A 23,685-nucleotide genomic window follows, 5' to 3' on the forward strand; every position below is an offset into this window, starting at 1 on the left:
CCGCAGGTAAATGAAAAGCATTCTTCCTTTCAAGCAAGGCAGCAGTACCATATCAGTGCTTTAAAACCACATACCGCAGCTTAACAAATGACTTAGAAACTTCCCCTAATTTCTAGAGCATCTAGTTGTTTTCCAGGCTTGTCTTTTAACTGAGGTATGCCGAGTGCTTTTTGGCATGTTTGGATAGAAACATAAAAAGCCTCAAGTCTTGCCATATAAAGCTTTTCAAAGCCTTGGGCTTCTTTGCCAAAGAAACTTTTTCATGCTCTTACAGCTTCTGCCTTCCTTATTCGCCAGTCTTGTTGTTTGGTTTGTGGTGAGCATGATAACAAACAGATGAGAGGGACTGGTACTTTCTGAGCAGGCTGAGAGAGAGCTCAGCTTTAAAAGTCAGGGCAGTGAAAGTCAATATCCAGGGAAGAGTTAACTGTGTACAAAAGCCCAGAGCAATGAGTTCATTTTGTTCTAGGCTACTTAGTGAATGGACAGCCAAAAATTGAACCAGCTGGAATTCATTCAGAAGTCATTCTTTCTCTTCCCATAGCTCCCTAGGCTGTCGTTATCAACCTGAGGATAACAAACATATGGATCATCAAGATCAAGTTGGTGCTGGAAAGAAGTGGCATAGCCTAATAGCCCATAATAAATGAGGGTTTAATCCTAACTTGGATCTTAGTACTGAGATATAAATGCTTTTAGTGTCTTGTGGGAAAAACTGTAGGGTTTGCCCATGCTAGATGGAATGAAAACATTCAACTGACTTCTCTTCTTGATTACCAGCTCTTGTACATGTTTAGTGACCAGTTGTAACCTCCATTCTTTTGCTGGGCTTCAGCTAGTGTCAATACAGAACAAACTGAAACGGAAAGACTTTAAAATACTCAGTCAAGTAAAGGTATTACTACAAAAAACCCACCACAGAGCTGTTCAAAATACCACCTAGACACCTTGCTGTAGCAAATCTGTACTAAAAGGGAGGTGAGCAGTTTTATTTGTCACACACAACTGACGCTGTACGTCGAGAAGGGAGCAGGGTTTCACATTAAGCAGTATCCAGCATTTTTCCAAGTCCATTCAGCCAGGCTGAGCAGAACTCAGTTGCTGGTAGGGGACATATAGAGGAGGATCATAGAATGGTTTTGGCTGGAAAGGACCTTAAAGCTCCTCCAGCTCCAACCCCCTGCCACGGGCAGGGACACCTTCCACTAGAGCAGGTTGCTCCAAGCCCCTGTGTCCAACCTGGCCTTGAACACTGCCAGGGATGGGGCAGCCACAGCTTCTCTGGGCACCCTGTGCCAGCGCCTCAGCACCCTCACAGGGAAGAGCTTCTGCCTCAGAGCTCATCTCAATCTCCCCTCACAGCAGCCACTGTCAGGCCAGTGTTCTGCAGGAGCACTAACCACAAGCCTGGTACAGCAACTCTGTGCACTGACATCAGGCAAAATACAACCACACATCTGGTTTTGCCTTTGTTACCATTTCATATTCAAATGTTGCAGATGATTCAAGAGACACAAGGAAAAAAAAAAAAGGGCAAAAATAACACCTTGACTGTCCAGGTGAAATGTAAAAAATAACTCCAAGAAGGGAAGAATTGCTTCAGGAATTTCCAGTACAAAAGCTTAAATAAAGGTGCAGCATTTACATTCAGGAAGAGGAAAGAACTGTGTTTTCCTAAATGAAATCCTTGGCATCACTTCTGATTCTAAAGAAAGTACCTCAGCTGGTTTAGAATATTAATTCCTGGAAATTTTCAACTTTCAGGTCTTCAGTCGTTTGTTGCCTGTTTATTCAGCCTGTTCTAATCCCTTTTACCATCCACCTAAGACGTTACAAATCGCTCTGCTTTCTTTAAGCTGGGGTTTCTTTTCATTTGTTCAGACGGTTCAGCTTAAACCCTCCTTGTTTGCAAAGGAAAACCAGAGGAAGCACCAAACACACGCCTGTATTTGTGCAGGGCACTGATGCTTGATACCTGCCAATCAATCAGCTCCTCTTGGGTTATTCTCTCTGCCCGACTCGTCTGGGGTGCGTGGGGAGCGGGAGGTGGCAATGGTGACACCAGCTAATGGGGAAGGAGGAGGCTGAGTGTTTCTGTGCAGGAATAAGGAAGCTGTGAATGAGGGGAAAGGAGAATGGGACAGGAATGAGGCTTATTCCAAAAAAAGACTGTAATTACACATGTATTAATAGCTTTTGGAAGCTGAATTTTTATCATTCATTCACCTACTTCTGTCTTTCTAGTAAGCCCAGTACAGAATCGCTGTTGTCTTCCATAGGGCATTTGTCCATCTGTTGCAGGAAAATCATTCCTATGCAACAAACTCTCCCAGGATTTAGTCTGAAAGCTTTTAGTTAGAGAGAAAAAAAGTCTGATTTAATAACCAGCCCTATTTATAAGAGAATAATACATAAAAAGACTTCTTTTGATGCTGCCATTGTTCAGCGCTAAGTCTTGCCTACGAGAAGCACATACACACACTCTCCAATCCACCTAATCACGTATTAGTCACACAAGTGGCAAATCCCTAAAAGAGCATCCATGCGGATGCCGGATGAACCAAGTTACATCAGTTCTCATCTGATTTCCAAGCAATGAGCTGCACGTGATGGCTGCTCTGCCCCAGGAAATGTGGGTCAACGCGCGCACATCCTGCTCCGGGATTTGCCTGCTCTCGAGGGACCGGCAGCAGGGTGACTCAGGAGATGCTGCACATCTATTAGTGACACTATTGCTGTGCCTTGCTGGTGCATTCACACTGTAGTGGATCTTCAAGGGCTCCAGAACACACGGAGCAAGCTACTCCCCGTGTCTTAGGGCCGTGCTGCACCTCAAACGTTACCATGATTTCGAAGGCTGACATTGTGCGACCATAGCCGTTAAAAGGAAACGTTTTCCTTCAGAAATATTAATCCCCCGTTGTGTTTGAGTACAAACATCCACATCTAACAGGCATGTGTGCTTCTCTCGGCAGTGAGATGGACAATCAAAACCTCCTACTGCTTCAGAGCTGGAGTAGCTGTGAAGATAAGGGCAACGCCGAGCGGTCCTCCTCCCCAGGGTGTGCTCTAGCTGGATGTGGTTAACCAATAACCTCATGTTAGCACCCCCTTCTTTCAAATGTTATTTCCAATTAGTAGCAAAGTTCAGCAGATCCATGTTGTATCAGTGTCTTTGCTCTCTTACACAAGCAAAACCAGCCTCTTCACTGTAGGTATTTTAAACAGAATGTCTCGTTCTTGTGTGACCTATGAGAGGCACAAACCCAAGAGCTGAATAGCACCAAACAAGATTTCATGAAAAGGCAGCTTTTATTCAGAATAAAGCTGTATCAGCCTATGTGTTACTCCCTTGTTCTAATTATATAGGACAGCATCTATTTAAACTGCCAAGTTAATGACTTCAAATTTGATCAATAGTCTCTGTTTATTCAGCCCAGCGCTACTGACAGTCACCAGGGCTGAAGAACAAAACAAACAGAGTGGGGCAGAGCCCATCTATGGGTGAGCAAGAACAACCAATCCACGACAGCAAACACCCTTCCATTCGGTCAGGAGCTGGAGAGGGAGGTCTGTTGCCTACGGACATGGACACAGTCCCTTTCCTTCGTGCCCATAAAGCACTTACCCACGTTATTCTGCCAACAGCAACTCGTGAGCTGAGTGAGCTCAAGCAGAACACACACCACGGATACAGAGTGACCCCAACCCTTATCTTGTACCATCTAGCTATGTTAAACATTTCCATTTGCTTATCAGTTAAGCATGGTAGGTCATGACAACAAGAGGACGTCATTAAGCCTTTGGACCATAAGCAGTGACTTCCCTACCCACTACGGAAGGAAATCTCCTTTGGAGCAGCTTCAAGAAAGGCTGGAACCATCTTCTCGCAAGCAGGATGCGAAACGTCCTTGACTGAATCTCCAGCCAAAAGATGCTAGGAATGTTTTAGTTACAGACTGGCTGCAGAGAGCAGAGTTACAACAGAGTTTAGAATGCAAACAGACAACGTACAGCATGCATGGAGCATTCCAGCAAGCATTTTTGTAAGTAAAAATATAAACGCTTTCATTGCAAAGTCAGTTCTCGAAGTGGCTTAAGAGCAGTGTATGTGGACTTCCCCAGCCAGGGGATTTCTTTCAGAGCAACTTGCAAGCTACTCAATAAAGGAAACCCCCTTTCTAATCCCATGTGAATCCAGTGTCATAAAGGCTGGGATCTTGATGAAAATGTTTCAGTGCAATATTCTGAGCAGGACGTTTGGTCACAGTTTCCTCATTCAGCACTTTGCCTGCAACAGCAACGGTTGGTGATTTTCCTTGTACAAAATGCCTGTCCCCATTACCTCAATGAATTATAATCCCATTACTGCTCTGAGATACCTTGATCAAAGGTATCAGATAAATAAAGTGGAGCTTGAATGAAAAGGTCTCATGCCACTTCCTGTACGACCTTAACACGTGTGTTTTGTATTCAGACAGAGGATTTGATGCAAGTGACACCACTTGGCTGCAGGAGCCTGCAACAAAACCACATGAAGGAAGTTCTAAGCAAAATGTTGTTTATCAAACATATTAACACATCCAAAATGTAATAGCTAAAAAAAAACCAATCCATGAGGACAGCTGGTTCAGTCAAAGCCTCAGACTGCTTGCTTTCCATTTTAAATTGATTCCATCGATCCAATACATTACATTTCACATGGATGGTTAACGGTGCTAATATTCCACATAAAATGAAATGCTGTATGAGGAGAATTCTCACTAGGGCTAAATTCACTTGATATGTTACTTGTTCTCGGAGTAATTTAGCAAACCAGAGGCCTCACAATTTCACTGAGCAGGGTTACAAAAAACATCTCTTCACAGTTCATGACACAGAAGCTCCCAGAAATATGTTTCTTCACCTTTGCAACACAGGGAATGCACTTCAAAACAGGCTATCACTTGCTTTGCGGGAACCATAAGAGAATATAGTGTTTGTTTGATGGCTTTGGTTTTAACAAGGTGATTCCTATTTATCAAATAGCGGAGATATTAAAAGCAAGCCTTTTATTGGCATTCGTGTCACTAACAGGACCCAGGAATCTGATACAGTCCAAGCACTGAATGACAAACTACGAGATAGAAGCAAAAAGAGAACAAAATGGAATAAACAATTTTCATAAGAGAAAAACCTTTAAAGACCATTTTGCTCCTGACTGAAATGAGCTCTGTGGCACTAATTTGAAGTGATAGTGCTGTTCTTGTAATTAAAAAATGCCAGTAGGAGGTTGATGCATCGGCTGAGGCTGGAAGCGATGCGCTCGCAGGATGCAGATGAATCTTTGTGTGAGGAGTTAACACACAATTTCATCTGAGTTAAAAAGCAACACAATCCCCCTAAGTCAAAACAAACACATAGGAAGTGTTATTACAGGTACATGATAAAGTCATCTGGGTGTTTCTGACAGAGAATGATGTTAAGTTCTGGGGGAAAAAAAAACCCCAACCAACCAACAAAGCAACCAAAAAAGTACCCCCCAAAATCCCCAAACCAAACCCACATTCTCAATCTGGTTGTGCAGTCAGGAGTTTAATTCAGGAAGCTTGGTTAACTTCTAAGTGCGTGGTGATTTTAATAGATACACATCCCTCTGCTTCCTACCTCTGGGCTCCTTTCCCACTCTCCCACATTGCTCCTTCCACATCTGCCCGCACAATTGGGAGCAGGACGTGGACCTTGGCCCCTCCGGTGGACTATGGGAGGGGGGCATCGTTTATCAAGCTACTCATCTCCATGAGGAGACTTGGGTATGTTTATCATCTCTGTCCTTATCAAACCTGACAGAAATCAGATGAAGAGCCAAATATGAGTAAGAGGAGAGTGACAGGTATGATCCCTTTTGCAGTCTGGTAATTTTTGAGTCTGGAAAGAAGATTAAGCTCATCCCCTAAGTATATCCATCACCCTGATGGCCAGCTGAGGCAGCACCATCTCCTAAAACCTGCAGACAGCTTCCACGTGCCAGGTTTCACTGCTGATTTGTGAAACCACCACAAGCCTAGAAACTGAGTAATATCAGCTTCCAGTCTAGGAGAAATCCCCACAGAAATGTTTGCTGGATCCTTTTCCCCTTGGTCTTGCAACATCTTCATTCCACCACCAGGACCTCCTGCACGAGCTTTTGGTTGCTCCTATCATGAAGAGCTCTACATTGGCATCTGACAGCATGAGCACCCTTAAAACTGGCAGCTGCTCTGCCTGATACAACCTCCCTGGTGAAGCAACATCACAGGAACAAGCAGGACCTTTTGTCTTTACTTGGTAGACTACCCAAGAGAAGGCAGTTTATCCAAAGGCTTCTCGTATATTTACTCACCACTCCTCCAATGACTATTTCCATCACGTTTACACCACCAGCATCATCTCAAACATCACAGATGAATGTGTTGTGTTTCAAAGTCTCTTTTCTCTCCGTGCACTTGTAGGATTTACATCCTAAGGCAATGATAAAAAACCCTGATACTACTTTCCAACTGGGCTTTCTTCTCTCTTTTTTTTCCTCCCCTTTTCTATCAAAAATAGTTCTCATCTATATCCTAGTTCAATTTGGAAGTAGCACATGCAGACTTGATAAGCATCCTGCGAAGGAAATGCCTTGAATTGCAGACTACTTACAACACTTTTTCCCAAGCAACTTTTTATAAACCCCATTTGATGGCTGCTTTGCTAATTTCCATTGAAGTTTATCAAGACATCACTTGTAGACAAGGCCAATTACTTCTGTGATTGAAGAAAACAAAACATAGAAATCACTGTGCCTGCAGGTCCACGCCAAGCTGTTGGATTATACTGAAGTATTTATGATTTATCCTGTTTCCAGACAGACCTTTAATTCTGAGAAGGTATTTAATTTTCAACTAAAGAACACAACCCAGAAGAGTGCCCATGTACATGCTCCTTTTGTTTGCCTAAGTCTCCTTCCAGACCATGTAAAAGCTCTCCTAGTAAGAGCTGCTGACAGCACAATTATTGGAACTGATGACATTACCCCAAGCACACATAAGGGCTGCACGCTGGTGTCAGTCTGACCCACTGACTCCCATACCTGAGCTCCTTTATTGTGCTGGAACAGACACATCTAATTAACATCCTGAAAGAAGTCTGTTAATATTCAATTCCCTAAAAATCTCAGAAAGAAGGAATAAAAGATGTAGGTGCTCCTATTGGGGCACATTAGCTGTACGTGGAGCACATACCATATTTCAGTTAACTGCCAGGGTGGACAGAGCCTTGGGTGACATGGTCTAGTGTGAGGAGTCCCTGCCCATGGCAGGGGGTTGGAACTGGATCATCTTAAAGTCCTTTCCAACCCAAACCATTCTGGGATTCTGTGATATTAATTATTGCAGAGTCAGTCTTACAGAGAGACAGACTTTTATTCCTATAGCCTGTGCTTTTGGAGTAGCCAGTTTAACGCTGGATTATTTAACGAACTACAGGATCTCTGCGGAAAGGTGTAGGGGCAGAGATTTAAACCCGAGTGTGGTTACAATCACATCATACAGCTTGGCTACATCACACAGCCACCAAGTTGAACAAAGTCATTAAAGCCCAAGTTCACTATTTGGGCCTCTTCTCTGACCCCAGTACACTCACGTGCTGATGGACCACGCCACGCTTCAAACCTTGTGCTACTCGCTGGCACCTACCAGCTCCCTGATTTTAACCTTATCTCACCTTATTCCAGCAGCCATCTGTGAAAGGGGGGACCTCAACAGAAGTATTTTCATTCTGGATAGAAGTAATTTCAGGAGTGGGTTAAATGCATCAGCAGATCACAGCATAAAAACTCTTGACGTAAGAAATAGCTGGGAGATAAGTTAGATATGCCAAAGGTCTCTGCAAATTCCCAAAGCCCCAACAGTGGGGGGCAGTTGTCATTCTTTTTCTCCAAGCCATTTCTGTTCCCTCTTGACCTGTGGTTTAGTAGGGTATTTACAGACACATGAAATGTGAACGTGCCCATCACAGTACTTAGCATGGCAGTTACCTGTCTGCAGATGCTTTTAAGGAAGAGAAACAAGAGATACTACTTGGAATCTCTACCATATATAACGCTGAAGTATCATTTCAAGAGCCCAGAATTCACCCAATTTTTCTGACATCAGTGCTTTAGCTTACATTCACCTCCTCAATTCCAAACCCAAATGTAGTGGGTTCTCTTCCCCTTAACACTAAAGAAGCCTTTCTCAACAATGAGGTATCACTAATGAGACTTAGACCTGTAGAACAGGACACCTCTGCTTTTTAATTCCAAGTTTAAACTGAAGCTCCCCCATGCTTATAAAAACGTCTGCACATGTGGAAAGGAAAACCAAAGCACATCAGCTTCAAGGATAACTAGAACTTGATGATCTTGACCAGTGATAAAGAGCAAGGCTTCCCCTGTGAGTCTCTCTATCACCACAAGCCCGAATCAAATTGCAATTCCTTGCTGTGCTAAATTCTGCACTTGTGTGGTTAAAAAATGATGTTAAAACAAGAGCACAACCCATACACTCAGTTAATTTTCATACGCAGTCTGGAGTACTTCCTTTTTCTTTCACTCCTCAGGAAAAGAGAGCATCTCAAAAGATGTTTCCTTTTCAAGGAACTTTTTGGGTCATACACCCTATGGCCTAGAAGGTGTAAAGCCACTGACCACAGGGACGGGGTTTTCTGCTCTAGTGGCTTTGGGGGATGCAATCCAGGCTGCGTTTGGGGTGTGAGGAAGGAAAGTCAGGACCGTGGAAAAAGAAGAGTTCAGGCCGAGAGCAGCAGGAGCCTGGAATTGAAGATAATTAAAAAGGCAACTCTCTTCAATGGCTTTTTAACCTTTATTTTAAGGAGAAAAAAGACAAGGGAGAGCTTTTAATACAGTGTCCTGGAAAGCAGAGAGACAATTAGAGGAATAGATTGTAACACATGCAAATTTAATTTGCCGTTTTGTGAAGTAAACAAGAGATGGAAACTTCCAATTGATAAGAACATTTGCATTTGGGTTTAGCGTAACCATTCGAGGGAGGAAATGGGCAGATTTCTGCAGAAGACAAAAATGCAAACATCTGAAAAGGTCAAAGAAAATGTTGTTCTTCCTAATTCACTCATCCAAAAATGCCATTTTGCTCCAAATAATAAACTGTGCCTAAAAAGACCTCATCAACTTCAGGAAAAAACGATGGCATCCCAGTGAAAATACTTCTTTACCTACTACATGTTAACCTGTAAAAGCAGAAACTGCTGCAAGAGACAGATAATACCAGGCTTATCTATGAAAGAAAGAGACACAAGTTTTATTTTCTTCATAATCAGTTGGGAAAGAACCATCTACCATTGAAAAAACCCAGCCATGGCTGAAAGTGCCCATTAGCGAGGACATTCAGGGACACGTAATAGTCCTGGAGTATTCCAGTGGTCAATAATACTTGAAGTTAATAGTGTGGTTTAACACGGCCCTTTATTCCTAAATGGGCTGTTGTACATTCTTACAAGGGAATCAGGAAGTAAAGTGTAAAATACAAAAGCTATTCCGAACACCTAATTCCATTGGATTTCCCATTGTTCCTTATGGTCATAACAGCACCATTTGGGATTATGAGCTCAACCCATCTGAATTGTTTCCTCACACAACAGCCAGTGTAAAGGGCTGGTGCTCACCGGGATGTGATGCTGCCAATGCCAAGTCCCTCCAGCTGTGGCAGAGGAGAGCACAGCTGGAACAGTGAGCAGCCTGCAGCCCCACACAGTCATTGGGGATTGGGGAGGGGGGGGGAGATTGTGCTTTATTCCTGCATTACTCCTCAACAATAATCGATTGTTTTACCCACAAACAGATGAACAAACCTTCCATTTAAATACTTGCTGTTAAATTGTATTAGCATGCAATAATAGTGTCCATATCCTCAACAAAACAACCACCCCCAAAACCAAAACAAGGCAAGGGTATATTTCATGGGGGAAGGGATGGAGAGTAAACAAGTAAACCATGCTCTGCCAGCCTTAGCTATCTACACTGCGAATTGGGTAGCCTTGGGGATTTTTGCCTGCTGTGCTTAGTGTCCTTGACAACAAGCCAGTTTGAATTTTGGCCTTTAACTTGACAAAAATGACTTACTGAAGAGGAAGGCATCAAGCTATTACAGCCCTGTGGAGAGATTCTCTCTAAACCAGCATGCGTGCGTATTCTGCCAATTCACCCAGAGCATCGTCAAATTTATCATCCACCTCCTGTACCCTCAAATATTCCCAGTGTAGCTGCCAGTTTGTAAGGGAATAGTTGTAAGAAATGCAACATTTTTGCTCCGTTCTCCTGTTGCGTTTTAAGACTCTCACAAAGAAAGATAGAGATGGAAAACGGGGGAAAAAAGATCCCCAGGGATCTTCACGCAGAAATAACTGTATTTCCCTTCAAAGAAACGTGAAAGGAAGTTCAAAACCAGGTAGCACCTGAACTTGTTACAGAGCTACTGGCTCTCTTTTGGCAAACATACGTGCAGGTTTCTTCTTATAGTACATTAATACTTAAATACATCTATTGTAAACGGACATATACGAATCAACAAGCTCTAGCAAAGCTTGCTGCGTGGTTTAAGAAATCACTACTCACTCTCTCCTGTTTCTCCTCTCCCCAAATCAACTCCCAACAGAAGGCGACACAGGCACATACCTCAGCTTTTCAGAGTCCAGCATCTTAGCTTAAATTCCTAGGCTAGACTTCCATGGGGAAGTTGTATTTGAATTCCTGAGCTAGACTTCCACGGGGAAGGTGAATTCGCACTGAAGCAGCTGAAGCAGGAGCACAGGTTTTCTCCCACCACTTTTCCTGTGGTGGGTGGCAAATTTTTGGCAATGGGGGTCAGCAGACTAGAAAGGAGATAACAGCCTGAGCTACTGCAGCAGTATCTGGAGGAACGCAGTTGTAAGCACCTAAAACATCATAGTCAGAGCAGCGCAGCTTCCTCACCACCACCATAACGCAAGCACTTAATGCTTAACTTCAGGCTTTCCCATATACGTGCTAAAGAAGGTGAGATGGTATCAAGGTAAAAAAAGCTAAAAGTTGATCAACTGTAGTGGTGTCCTCAGCGCCAAAAGAGGAGTCACCCTGGCACTGGCAAGAGCATTCAGGGCTATATGTGAGACCCCAACACAGACAGACCCTAAAGCCTGACCAGATCCACAACAGGAGAAACAACGCGGCGGTTGTCAACAACGAGACTCAAGATCTCACTGACTACGACATAACAAAAAAGATTAAATTCCTAATTTAGGGGAAAAATGGCAGATGGAACTGCCTCTTTCCAGCCCCTTCTTTTTATTATTCTCTCTACACAAGCCTTAAAGGAGTTTCTCTGCTGTGTACATACCCAAACTTCACAAGTATACTACAGTGACCGATCAAACCACGTCTGTTCCAAATCACTGCCCTACCACACCACCTCAACCAACGTGGCCCAAAGCAGCCAGGCAGCCGAGCGAGTATTTAACACTGGAACCATAAATAGCAGCAAGTAATCCAACCAGATTAATCCCACTTTAAGTGTGTCAACCAGGCTTGCTTCGAGCTGGGCAGCAATCCAGGTAAACCTCCAACACACACATGCATGGATGGTATTTCCAGGCAGTAATTCTTCAGGCAGTGACCCACCAAGCACACCTCCAGCCAGCTACAGACACAACCAAGGGGTCTCATTCATCCTGATCTCCAGTGGCAGCTTTAGCAGCCTCCTAGCTGCTGTCGGGAAGAGGTCAGCCACCTGGCACGCTTAACATCGTGGTGTAAAATCCAGTTGAGGAACTGGAAACACAAAGTAAGATGCTACAAAACGTGATAAAGCCATGGAAGGAAATGATGAGAAAGCTGGTCTTGGACTGGTGGGTAGTATGGAATAAAAGAGAAGAAATCATTAAGGAACTGCACAACCACATCCCAAATAGCATTTCTTTATATGAAGACATTCAATTTGAGAAAAGAAAGTTTCAAGTTAGGAATAAAGCAGTTATTGTTTCTCCTTTCCCTGCCTGAGGGGGATATTCAAACAAACTCCTTTTGGAGAATTAATTTACTTCCACCAGGACAATGGCGCTGGCACCGTTTTGACTTACTGGGAGAAACAAAAAGGGAGCCTCACTACCCATAGCCTGCCCAGAGGAAAAGGCTGCTCTTTGGATTCCCACTCCAGCAGCCCAAAGATGCCAGCTGGCCGGCTGCAAAGGCTGCGCTCAAACTTCCCCCCAGGAAAGCAAGATGATTTGTTTTGCTCAAGTCCTCCTAGTTACATGCCCCGAGCCTCTTCACCATCCCTACCCAAGGGGCTTTGAGCAGCCACAGATTTACCTTCACTAAATGTTACTACTTCATAACACAAATGGGGAAGAGGAGCAGAGAGATTAAGCGCCTCGCTCAGCGCCGTGCAGGGAATCTGTGGTGAAGCTCAGCGTTGAGTTCCAGCCCAGCACTCCAAAAACCAGGCAACCCACTCCCAGAAGACATGGAGCAGAGAAAATCCTTACAAGAAGACAATACCAAGACATAGATTTCGACATGCTCCCTGATTACCATGCAAAATATATTTGGAGCAACTTACTGCCACTTCCCACCGTGTTCCCCATTGCCTGAAACCGGCTCGGTATCAAGTCCCAGATGCCAAGGTTGGGCTGAGCAGCCGCCGTTTGTCCTGCACCAGTGCTCTTAGGCTGTAACCCACGGTCCTTCTTATGTACAACCATAAAACTACAGCCAGCCTAGGAAGGATTTACAATGCCTGATATTGAGAACTCTACACAGATCTTCATTGTTTCCAAACACTGGACATAAAGCTGTCCAGGTCACCAGTATTAGTGTTGCTATTGATCAGTCGGTTCACTCCGCTGCATTGATTAATCCATTAGTCAGGAAAGGCAAGCAAAAGGTACTGATGTTGGTGACACATTTTAACCTGTGCTTTCGTAACAATCTTATGGGAACACTGCTCTGAAGGTAACGTAATATTGTATTCTCTAGTTGAAGTCACTGGATTCTTTGATGTATTCTTTACATTACAAAAGCATATCTGCCAAAAGACCCAAAGCCACCCATTTACTGGTTAGGTTTTGTGGATGGGACTTCCCTAACCCGTGCAGACTACAGTGTACTGAAAGTGCTGTTCTGCATCACCCCTTTCGCTTTCTTTGCCACTGCTGAGCACCCTCCCTACAGGAATCAATCTTGTCACCTACAGATCCCCTCTGGTTCCTTCCCTCACCTCATAGAAACCACCGGCTTCCTCCTCATCTTCCTCACCCCTCCCTGATGCTTCCTACACTGTGCTCTTCTCACACACGAGAGGGCTCTTGCCTATACCCTCCTTCCAAAATCCCAGCAACAGCCAGCACCTTCCCAGGCCAGGTGTGCCAAGGAGGAATGCCTTTTACACTCCTGAGTACTCTGAACCGCAGCAAACTGAGGTGTTTGGAGACATTCGTATTCTCCTGTCGTACCAACTCTGGCTTTTCTGCTAAAGAAGCTGGTTTTGCCATCTGACCTTATGCACGAGATCCTCCCCACCTCCTGCTCCATCTGTGAAGTGATCCATGAAGTTTCAAGTAATGCCTTTCCCTTCCCAATCTCTTAGTTCCACAATGGCACTAGAAGCCACCCAGCTCTTAACACCTCAGCTGAGACCCTGCTGAAATAGCCAGTACGGAGGAAGCCACAACACAACTCGCAGCTTTTTGGGTAGGAAAGCTCCATCTTTAGTTCACTTCTTCACAGTCTTCCCCATTCCGCCTGCAAGCTCCATGGAATGGGAACATCTCCACTACCCAGCACAATGAGACTGCAGTTTTCACAAGTACTCCAGGGTGATATAACAGCATGAGCAAGACGCATGTAAGCCTTGGAGATGATGAACCCTTTGGAACTTCCCCAGGGAGCAGCGACTGCAGCAGCAAACAAAGGTTTCAGAGAAGCACATCAGGGAAAAGGGACACGTGCTCCACAAAGGTCCCTTGGCCTGTGGATCGTGTGCCTCCCTGATGCAGGAGGTCCTGAGCACACACACTCACGATATCACTGGATTATTTCCATCTCTGTTTGGGTAATTCCACCGCTGTTGCACTGCCCTGAGGGCAGCACAAAGAAACCACAGACTTAATGATAAGTTTTACCTTACTTTGCCTAGAACTGCTCCAAGCAGCAAGAGACAAGGCCAGGAATCTCTCTAGCTCCTGCATCACCAGCAGTGCTGAAAGCTTCAATGGGAATAAGAGGAACAGGAGAAATGGAGATATGATGAGAGATCAGCATGTTTGAGAGCCACAGGACACAGGGTCATTCCATCCCTGGCAGTGTTCAAGGCCAGGTTGGACAGAGCCTTGGGTGACATGGTCTAGTGTGAGGCGCCCTTGCCCATGGCAGGGGGTTGGAACTGGATGATCTTCAGGTCCTTTCCAACCCAAACCATTCTGTGATTCTGTGATTTCAAGCTGCCATCCAACTTACTTCCTGATTTTGGGGGTTTATTTAGTGTTTCTAAAGAGGATGCATCATTTGCCATTTTATTTTGTTACCATTTCTATTAGGATAGGACTGACACCGCTCTGTAAAAGCTGCAAGAGAATACCCCATAATCATCAGAGGATCCAAAGCTTTTAGATACAGCCACACAAATAATCCCAACATGCTGATAATACAAATATATGAGGAAAATATATCTTTAAAACAAGCAAGAAAGATTCTACCACTGTTCGCTTCCCATTTGCAAAGTAAACGGGATCTTCAGCCTGAAGAGGTATTTACACTGCTATTTTCAGTAGGGTAAAACATAAATGGTTTCTAATCACAGGACACAGGCTGCAGGTAGTAAATCATAACAAAAAGAGGTCCTTCTGTCTTGATTTAAATCTGCTCCAACCTCCCAACAGCAAAACAGATGAGAAAACAAAAGGCACGCTTAGCTACAGCCCTTTGAAACAGGTAAGTCAGCACACTGGTCTCCAGCGAAGCCAAGAACACAGCGTTGCCTAACGATTCGGAAGCTAAACCTCTCCCAAAGCAATTTCTTTTTTGATTAAATACAGCAATTTCTGTCACACCACCCATCCCCGCTTGTAAAAAAATGTGTTGGAGCAAGCAGATTTCTTTCATACAGCTCCGAAAGTGGAGTAAAAAGAAAAATCATCCCCAAAGTTGCTCAATAAAGTGAAACTTCAGCCCCTTGCAGACAACCTTCTCAGCAAGGAGACTAGTGCACGCTAAAAGCAACAAAGCATTTGGATGCAGCATTCAGCCTCTCCAGTGAAACCCAACAGCTTCTGTTATTTAAATGCTACCCTCCAGCTCAGAAGGAGGGCTCTGACCACGGCCTCAGTTACTTAACTCACATTTTTATTGACTGACTTGCATAGAAATAAGCCACATTAACGACTGAGCTGACATTTCATACGCAGCACCACAAAACCCATTTCACATCAGACATCATCCGTACAACCTAACACTGCAGCCTTCTCACGGCCAAGAAAAGGATTTTTCAGCTTTACATGATCGTCCCCAACTCCGGTCTTCTAAAGCACAAACGGTGCAGAATCAGATGAAGGATTAAAGGCAAACAAGGATTTTTGGGGGGAGAGCTGCTTCTGAGTGATTGCATTCCACGCCAGAAGCAAGTTAACCTGTAACTGAAGTTTAACTAACGCTGTTTTCTCATTATTTGGCAATGTTTTATGCAGAAACAGCTCTATCTAATCAATGCCAGCGACCGGGGGTAGCACCGTGGCTCCTTCAGCCCAAGAGATCTCCCCCATCCACTTGTTGCCTTTGCCAGCCTGGATTGCACCTTGTTTATTAATAATTCATCCAGCAGCCTCGAGAAGCAGCAACTGTGTCTCTTCCCATTAAAGAAGCAGCCTCGGCATCGAGCGGAGCAGCTTCTCCAAGAGGCTTAATCCACATCTTTCAGGGTGCAACAGAGATTGGTTTACCCATAGGTGCACCCTCGTTGAGGCCTCGTCAAGAGGCACAACACACGCTATGGACGGTGTCACCTCTCGCTCGGGGAAGGGACTTCTCAAGTTGGAGGCAGGATTTTGCCTTGCAGCAGCAAGTTGTGAGGAAGGAGGAAGAAGAGACATATAGAAAAACACTAAAAGAGAAGCTAAAAGCAAGTAAACGCACATTGTCTCATTAGCAACCGAGTTCTCCTCCTCTGCACAGGGGAAGTGGGGGGGAGTTTATTAACTATAGCGAAGCAAGACAAATGATGAAAGGCTTTGGGGAAAGCCAGGCTGGGGGAGAGGTGGCCCTGGGGATCCTCCTGGGGAAGGGGCAGGGTGCTCTGCCTTGCTGGAACAGGGGAGACATAAGGTTTCCCCATAGGGATAGTGCAGAAGAGACCCCAGGAAGGAGCAAGGTGCTGAACGGGGGAGACACAATGTTCCCTGACATGGGAGGTGCAGAGGAGAGCCCAGGAAGGAGCAGGGTGCTCTGGCTTGCTGGAACAGGGAAGACAACAAAGAATCCCCCCAAAATGAAGGTGCAGAGGAAACCCCAGGAAGGGGCAGGGTGTTCTGCCTTGCTGGAATAAGCGGGACACAAGGAATCTCCCCAAAAGGAAAGTGCAGAAAAGACCTCAGGAAGGAGCAGGGTGCTCCAGCTTGCTGGAACAGAGGAGACATAAGGATTCCCCCCACATGAAAGGTGCAGAGGAAACCCCAGGAAGGAGTAATGTGCTCTGCCTTGCTGGAATGGGGGGGACACAAGCTTTCCCCATAGGGATGGTGCAGAAAAGACCCCAGAAAGGAGCAGAGTGCTCTGGCTTGCTGGAACAAGGGAGACACAAGGTTTTCCCACAGGGAAGGTGCAAAGGAGATCCCAGGAAGGAGTAGGGCGCTCTGGCTTGCTTGAATGGGGGGGGACACAAGGAACCCCCCTACGTGAAGGTGCAAAGGAGAGCCCAGGAAGGAGCGAGGTGCTGAATGGGGGAAGACACAGGGTTTTTCCACAGGGAAGGTGCAGAAGAGACTCTAGGAAGCGGCAGGGTGCTCTGCCTTGCTGGAATAAGGGGGACACAAGGAATCCCCACATGGAAGGTGCAGAGGAGACCCCAGGAAGGAGTATTGTGCTCTGCCTTGCTGGAATGGGGGGGGACACAAGGAATCGCTCCATAGGGAAGGTACAGAAAAGACCTCAGGTCGGGGTAGGGTGTTCTGCCGTGCTGGAATGGAGGGGACACAAGGGGACACAAAAGAAAGGCACAGAGGAAATCCCAGGAAGGAGCAGGGTGCTCCGGCTTGCTGGAACAAGAGAGACACAAGGAATCCCCCCAAAAGGAAGGTGCAGAGGAAACCCCAGGAAGGAGTAATGTGCTCTGCCTTGCTGGAATGGGGGGGGACAAAAGACCTCAGGAAGGAGCAGGGCGCTCTGCCTTGCTGGAATGGGGAGGGCACAAGGAACCCCCTAAAAGGAATGTGCAGAGGAGATCCCAGGAAGGAGCAGGGCGCTCTGCCTTGCTAGAATGGGGGGGACACAACGAACCCCCCCCCAAAAGGTGCAGAGGAGACCCCAGGAAGAAGAAGGGCGCGCTGTTTTGCTGGAATAGGGGGGACACAAGGAACCCCCCATAGGAAAGGAGCAAAGGAGATCCCAGCAAGAAGCAGGGCGCTCTGCCTTGCTGGACTACGGGGGACACAACGAACCCCCCCCCAAAAAGGTGCGGAGGAGACCCCAGGACAGCGCAAGCTCCTGAAGGGAGGAAAACACAAGGCTCTCCCACAGTGAAGGCGCAGAAGAGACCCCCTAAAGCAGGAGGCTGCCATCTGGAATTACCACAAGGAAACCCCATGGGGGAAAGCGAAGAGACCCCATAAAGGAGGAGGGTGCCGTGGCCTGGGGGGAAGGAGAGGGGAAGACAAGCGGGTTGACACCTCCCTTCACGCCGCTGGTCCCCATGTCTTTGGGCCCGGTCTCCCCTCCCTTCACGCCAGAGGCCTGTCGGCGTGAAGGGAGGGGAGACCGGGCCCAAAGGGAAACGGTCCCCCCCCACCCCGTTACCTGTGAGGCGGATCTTGATGCTGGAACCGTTCCGGCGGGTCCCGGGATTCGACATGGCGCTGAGGAAGGAGGAGGAAGAGGAGGAGGAGGAGGAAGAAGCGGCGGTATCAACCGGCGGCCCCGCGCCCCCCCGCCATGCGGGCCCGGCCGCTCCCCTCAGCCACCGCCGCCACCGCCCGGCCCGGGGAGCGCGCTGGGCACACCCCCGCCCCGCGCACGGCGGGCGGCGCTGACGTCAAGGCGCGGCGCGGGGAGGACGAAGGGAGGCGCCATGTTGGGAAGGTCGGGAGGGAAAAGGGTGAGGGGGCGCCATCTTGGGGAGGTCGGAGGTGGGTGGGTGTTTAAGGGGATGGCGCCCTCTGGTGGGGGGGAGGAGGGGGGAGGGAGGGGGTGATGTAGGGGGAGAGGGGGTATTGGGGTGCATTGGGGTGGCATAGTTATGGCATGGAGGGTATATGGGGTGCCTGAGGGTGGCATGGGGGTGACATGGAAGGTGGCATTGGGGTGACATGGTTATAGCATGGAGAGTATATCGGGGTGCCTGGGGGTGGCATGGGGGTGACATGGAAGGTGGCATTGGGGTGACATAGCTATGGCATGGAGGATATATGGGGGTGACACGGAAGGTGGCATTGGGGTGACATAGTTATGGCGTGGAGGGTATATAGGGGTGACATGGGGTGACATGGAAAGTGGCATTGGGGTGACATAGTTATGGCATGGAGAATATATGGGGGTGACATGGAAGGTGGCATCGGGGTGACATAGTTATGGCATGGAGAGTATATAGGGGTGCTTGGGCGTGACATGGGGGTGACATGGAAGGTTGCACAGTTATGGCATAGAGAGTATGTAAGGGTGCATGGGGGTTACATGGAGGGTGGCATTGGGGTGACAGTTATGGCGTGGAGGGTGTATAGGGATGACGTGGGGGTGACATGGAAAGTGGCATCAGGGTGACATAGTTATGGCATAGAGGGTATATAGGGATGCATGGGGGTGACATGGGGGGTGACATGGAAGGTGGCATTGGGATAACATAGCTATGGAGGGTATATAGCATGAAGGGTATATAGGGGTGCCTGGGGGTGACATGGCTATGGGATGGAAGGTATATAGGAGTTCCTGGGGGTGACATGGCTGTGGGATGGAGGGTGTCATGGAGCATCCAGAGGGGTGCCTGGGAGTGACATGGAGGATGAAAGGAGGTGAGATGCTGGGTGGCATGGAGGGTGAATAGGGGTGCCTGGGGGTGACATGGAAGGTCAGAAATGTACCATAAGCATAAAAGTGCTTTCCAAGAGAGCCTGCTCCATCTGCACGTATTAATTGGGACCTAATTTGGGGCAATCACCTTTTCCAGCTCTCCAGCAATGTGGAGAGGGAGCAGCCGTCACTGTGCTCCTGCAGGGCCAGGACACCGACTGCTTTAATAAGAAAAGCTCCTTTTCTTGTGCATCTCTGGAGGGAGGTTTCGCTGCTCTGGGGAAGCAGCATCTCACCTCGCTGGTCCCCATGGATACCCCATCCCATCCCACTGCGAGAAGGGGGAGGCTGCAATCCCCAACCACCTCCTCCCCTGCCTTGCCCTGCAGCACAGGACATCAGCCACATACCAATGCTCTTATGAAAAGGGGGATGTTTTTCTCTCCTGTGTATTGAGGGCTACAGGGATGCTATTTTATTGCAGCTTAAGGACATGATCGTGGGAGCGAGCAGCTTGGGTCCCAGGGCTCTGCATAACACCATCCAGTACATGCAAGAAAGCAGGACAAACGTCAGATGCCTCTGCCCTTTCTCTTTTTAGCTTGCTTTTAGTCAGCAGAGCATCAGCAAACAGCAACTCAAGTGCCCATAAGGATCAGCTCTATCCATTGGAAAAGCCACATGGGATGCTCCACACTGGACCACAGTCCAAAGTAAGGGCGGCCGCACAGAGCCCAGCTCCGGTCCACGTCTCCATTTACACTGAGGAAGCACCTGCCTCAGATTCGTTTTACTTAGTGAAATCTGACCATTCCCCAATGCTGCATCAGCCCTGTCAGCAAGGAGAAGGTGCTCAGAGCCCTTTGTGTTAACCCAGGGGCATCACAAAACATTGTCACAGGCACTGGGTTCAGTTGCATGTTCAGGCATCGCTTTATCTCAGCTTTAAGTACATCATTTTGGATCCAAGAGGGAAAAAAAAAGGAGCAGGAAGCACTTCGTGATTCATCAGCTCCAGCGTTTTAAAATTAAATAAGTGATACCCAGCTCTGGCACACACAGGCAGGGCTGTGCATGCCTTGCAGGGCATGGAACACAACCAGGCTTTAACTACCAGCTCCCTTGTTCCTAGGTGGCCTGCAGGAGAAATGCATAAACCCTCTGATGAACAGATCCAGGCTGGAGGAAGAGCTTCTGCTTCCTGGAGAGAAGATGTTTCCCTTCAGCTTAAGTTACCTGTCACATCACCTCCCACTGTGTGCAAGGAAGCAAAGCCCTGAACCCACTTGGGTCATTTTGAAGCCTCGAGACTGAAGGGACCTTCCAGAACCCATCAGCACTTCAAGGATGGAGCAGCTCGTTATGAACTTGCAGCACATGGTATTTGTGCTACACATCCACTAACAGAGCTGTTCATTGAGCTGCAGGTATGGGCACAGGGCAGAACTTGCTGCAAGCTGGACCCAAGAGCTACACCAACTCCATCCTCACCTGCAGCTAGAGACCAAAGTTGGAGGGACTCGTCTCAGCAAGGGCCAGGGGCCTGCAATGGAAACCTGCACTACAGGTCCTCATCATGAAAGGGCAGCTCTAGGCAGAGCCAGATCATTGGGCTCCAGGCTACTGGATAGCATCTGGGAAGCTGCAGTGGGAGGAGAACTGCTCCTGCTGCAATAGCTGCCTCCGATGAGGCTTCCTGGCCAGCCACCAGCAGTTACCTGGTGTCCAGACCCTAACACTTCATGGAAGTGAAGTAGCACACAGAGGTGACCATAACCCACCTTCCCCTTGCTGATTTCCTTCTCTGCTACAAGCATCCCCTCTCCCATGGGGGTGGTTTCAACTGCAGAAGGTTGAAACGCCTCTTGAACAGCCTTTCAGAGCAGCTTCAGCCACTCCAAGTCAAGCCTAGAAGATACCAGCTGGATTTGCTGGTATCACTCTGCTCTCCAATCAGCTTAATGCAGAAAGCTTCTGGCTGCGCCTTCCACTCAGAAAACACACCCAGGAGCTCCAATACATAAAGACACCATTGAAAAAGGCTGTAGTGTTTGCAACAGCAGCTTGAGAACAAACCAAAATCAACTCAAAGGCGAGAAGTACAAAGCCAGAAGTGCAATTTATTGACAAGTCTCAAAGTAGAAAGACTCAGCATCTTTGCTCCTCTCAGGTTAGATGTCAGACACCTCCACCCACCAGCTCAGAGCTATGTAGTGCTTCACCTTTAGAAGTTGAAGTTCTGCTTCTCTGCTGAGGGATCATATCCATGAGTCCACCTCAGTCAGTCTCAGTGCAGGTCTGAATTTACCTAGGAGGAAGTTGAGAGCCATCAGTTAGAGGTTCTGCATCTTAATAAACCTAAGCTTTTTACACCAGAGCTTGCCTGAAGCTTTCTACAGCAGTTTACTGGTTTATCCTTGCTTTAAGAAATACCCTGCTGCTCTAACAAGCTGTTGAGATCAGCTTGACTTTAACAAGACCCTTGGAGACCTGACCAAGTCCTCCTGTTCTTTACAGCACACTGAGGCTGCAGTGTCCCTGCATCTCACCCCAAAAGCAGCCAAATCTACAGGCTCAGACATCAAAGGTAGAAGGAAAGAGTGGCTGGAGTGGCAGAACTCACTCTAATTAAATAGCCTGCTTGGAACAGCAAGAGGCCAGGACTGCTTTGGAGAGGTTCCCCCTGGCACCCAGCCCCTCAGGCGGGTGCTGGGTGTAAGAGAGCCTCCTCCACACCCTCTCACAGGGACATCCCACAGACCCTGTTCTGGGCAAAGGACTAGAACAGACACTGGATGATCTTAAGGCCCTTTCCATCCTTAACTTCTGATTCTACTTGCTCCCTGCTGCTGCAGCTCACATCTAGACTGAGCCTCAGCTCCCAGATCTGCCAGAGCACTAAGCCTCTTCCCTGACGTTTCCCCATCTGCACGACTAAGGCTAGGACCACACATAGCATCTGTGACAGTCATAGGACTCCTGCAACTGCTCCATGGTGTCCTATTCTCTTTTTCCATAAGTCTGTTTGCATGAGAAGGGTCAAGTAATTCAAATGCAACCTGAGCATGGTTATCAGCTGAGTAGGAGGCTTCCATTCCTAGTGACAAGCTAGCTCAGCTCCGAAGGAGGAAACTTCTCCACATTAGGTATTCACATCAGCAACTGCAATAGCTCCAGCTGATGCCAGTCTGAATTCCAGCAGCAAGATGCTATCAAGGCACCCATATCCCTTGTGCAACTCCTCAGTTGACAACTCTGAGCTTTTACAGACCTTTAAAAAGCAACTGGAACAAGCTGCAAGGACCACTCTAGTCACGTAGAGGTCTCTTCCAAGAGCTTATTTCAGCATCCTTAAAGTCTGTGCTTCACTCCAGTGTGTAACAGCTTCCTATTGCCAGGTGAGAGACAGCAAGAGCTCACATACCTCACCAGAGAAGTATTTCTCTATGATGTTCAGTGCAACTTGGCAGACCATTTTGTTGTCATGGATCTGCAAGGCTTCCAATTTCTCTAGACCATCAAGCTTCTCCACCAGCAGACACAACCTTTCTGTCTCTCCCAGCACCTCAGCTGCCTGTAACATCAGATAGACAAGCAGGAAAATACAACCTTATCTCAGTAACAGGTCTCAGATGGTCTTTACTTTAAGAGAAGTCCAAGGACAAGAGTCCCTGCCTGATCCCAAGGATGTGACTACTGCATCTATGAAACACCAGTCCCTGCTGGGATTACTGCACGGTGACCAGCCAGACCCTACCCAGTCCCATCCACACATGGAGAAGCAGCAGATGTGACCTGCCACCCACTATTCATTTGCAAAATTCACTTCACTGGTTCAAAGGTGCTACAAGAAACAGGCTTTCAAGTACGTAGACATCAACTGGCAGGGAGCTGAGCTGAAATACTCCCAGGATCACTTTATTCCTCTGCAGCTGCATTTCTGCAGGGCCTTCACCTCCATCCAGCTTGGAGATTAACACATAACCTCTTTCCCTTTCCAGAAGGGGACTAAAGCCATGGGGGGTGAAGAGGAACACTTTGGGACCTTCATCTTGTCAAGGTCTTTAGTCAACCCTAGAGTGTCCAAGAACGAGTTAGACAACCTGAAGTCTACCTCTTACTCATGCAAGAGCAGCAGCCACTGTTCTAACCACACAATGTGAGCATTCAGCTCAGACCTTGCTGCTCTTTCGGAGAAGGAATGCAAGAGATTGGAGGTCTCACCAGGAAGAGATTTGAAATGGTATCCAGGATGACCAGGATAATTTTGCTGTCTTTGGCCAAGAGCAGGTTGAGCAGAGGTTTGAGGACCCCAGACTGGACAAGCTCCACTATCTGCTCCACACTTCCTCCTGTTGTGAGGTTGGCCACTGCCCACACAGCTTCCTTCTGGGCACTGAAGTTCCCCTGGAAAAGCAGCACAAGGA

General features: G+C 47.2%; 2 protein-coding genes across 15 annotated transcripts in view; both read right to left on the reverse strand.

Annotated features, from left to right (window-relative positions):
- Positions 1 to 18,258, reverse strand: part of SMURF1 (SMAD specific E3 ubiquitin protein ligase 1) — a 47,266-nt gene extending 29,008 nt beyond the window's left edge. For 4 of the 8 annotated variants that reach the window (XM_030483303.1, XM_030483302.1, XM_030483301.1 and 1 more), the window contains exon 1: positions 12,612 to 13,171. In XM_030483303.1, the coding sequence (XP_030339163.1) occupies positions 12,612 to 12,753 (142 nt within the window). In that variant the 5' untranslated portion in view covers positions 12,754 to 13,171. Of the gene's footprint in view, positions 1 to 12,611; positions 13,172 to 18,052 lie in introns of those variants that run through there. The other 4 variants (XM_030483309.1, XM_030483306.1, XM_030483305.1 and 1 more) reach the window with 3 other exon arrangements.
- A 3,095-nt stretch (positions 18,259 to 21,353) lies between these two features.
- Positions 21,354 to 23,685, reverse strand: part of KPNA7 (karyopherin subunit alpha 7) — a 53,980-nt gene continuing 51,648 nt past the window's right edge. For all 7 annotated transcript variants that reach the window (XM_030483314.1, XM_030483316.1, XM_030483315.1 and 4 more), the window contains 3 exons: positions 23,483 to 23,665; positions 22,683 to 22,832; positions 21,354 to 21,566 (listed from right to left, as the gene is read on the reverse strand). In XM_030483314.1, the coding sequence (XP_030339174.1) occupies positions 21,546 to 21,566; positions 22,683 to 22,832; positions 23,483 to 23,665 (354 nt within the window). In that variant the 3' untranslated portion in view covers positions 21,354 to 21,545. The remainder of the gene's footprint in view (positions 21,567 to 22,682; positions 22,833 to 23,482; positions 23,666 to 23,685) is intronic.

Source organism: Strigops habroptila, chromosome 4 (assembly GCF_004027225.2).
Source record: "Strigops habroptila isolate Jane chromosome 4, bStrHab1.2.pri, whole genome shotgun sequence".
In the NCBI taxonomy this organism is placed as follows: Eukaryota; Metazoa; Chordata; class Aves; order Psittaciformes; family Psittacidae; genus Strigops; species Strigops habroptila.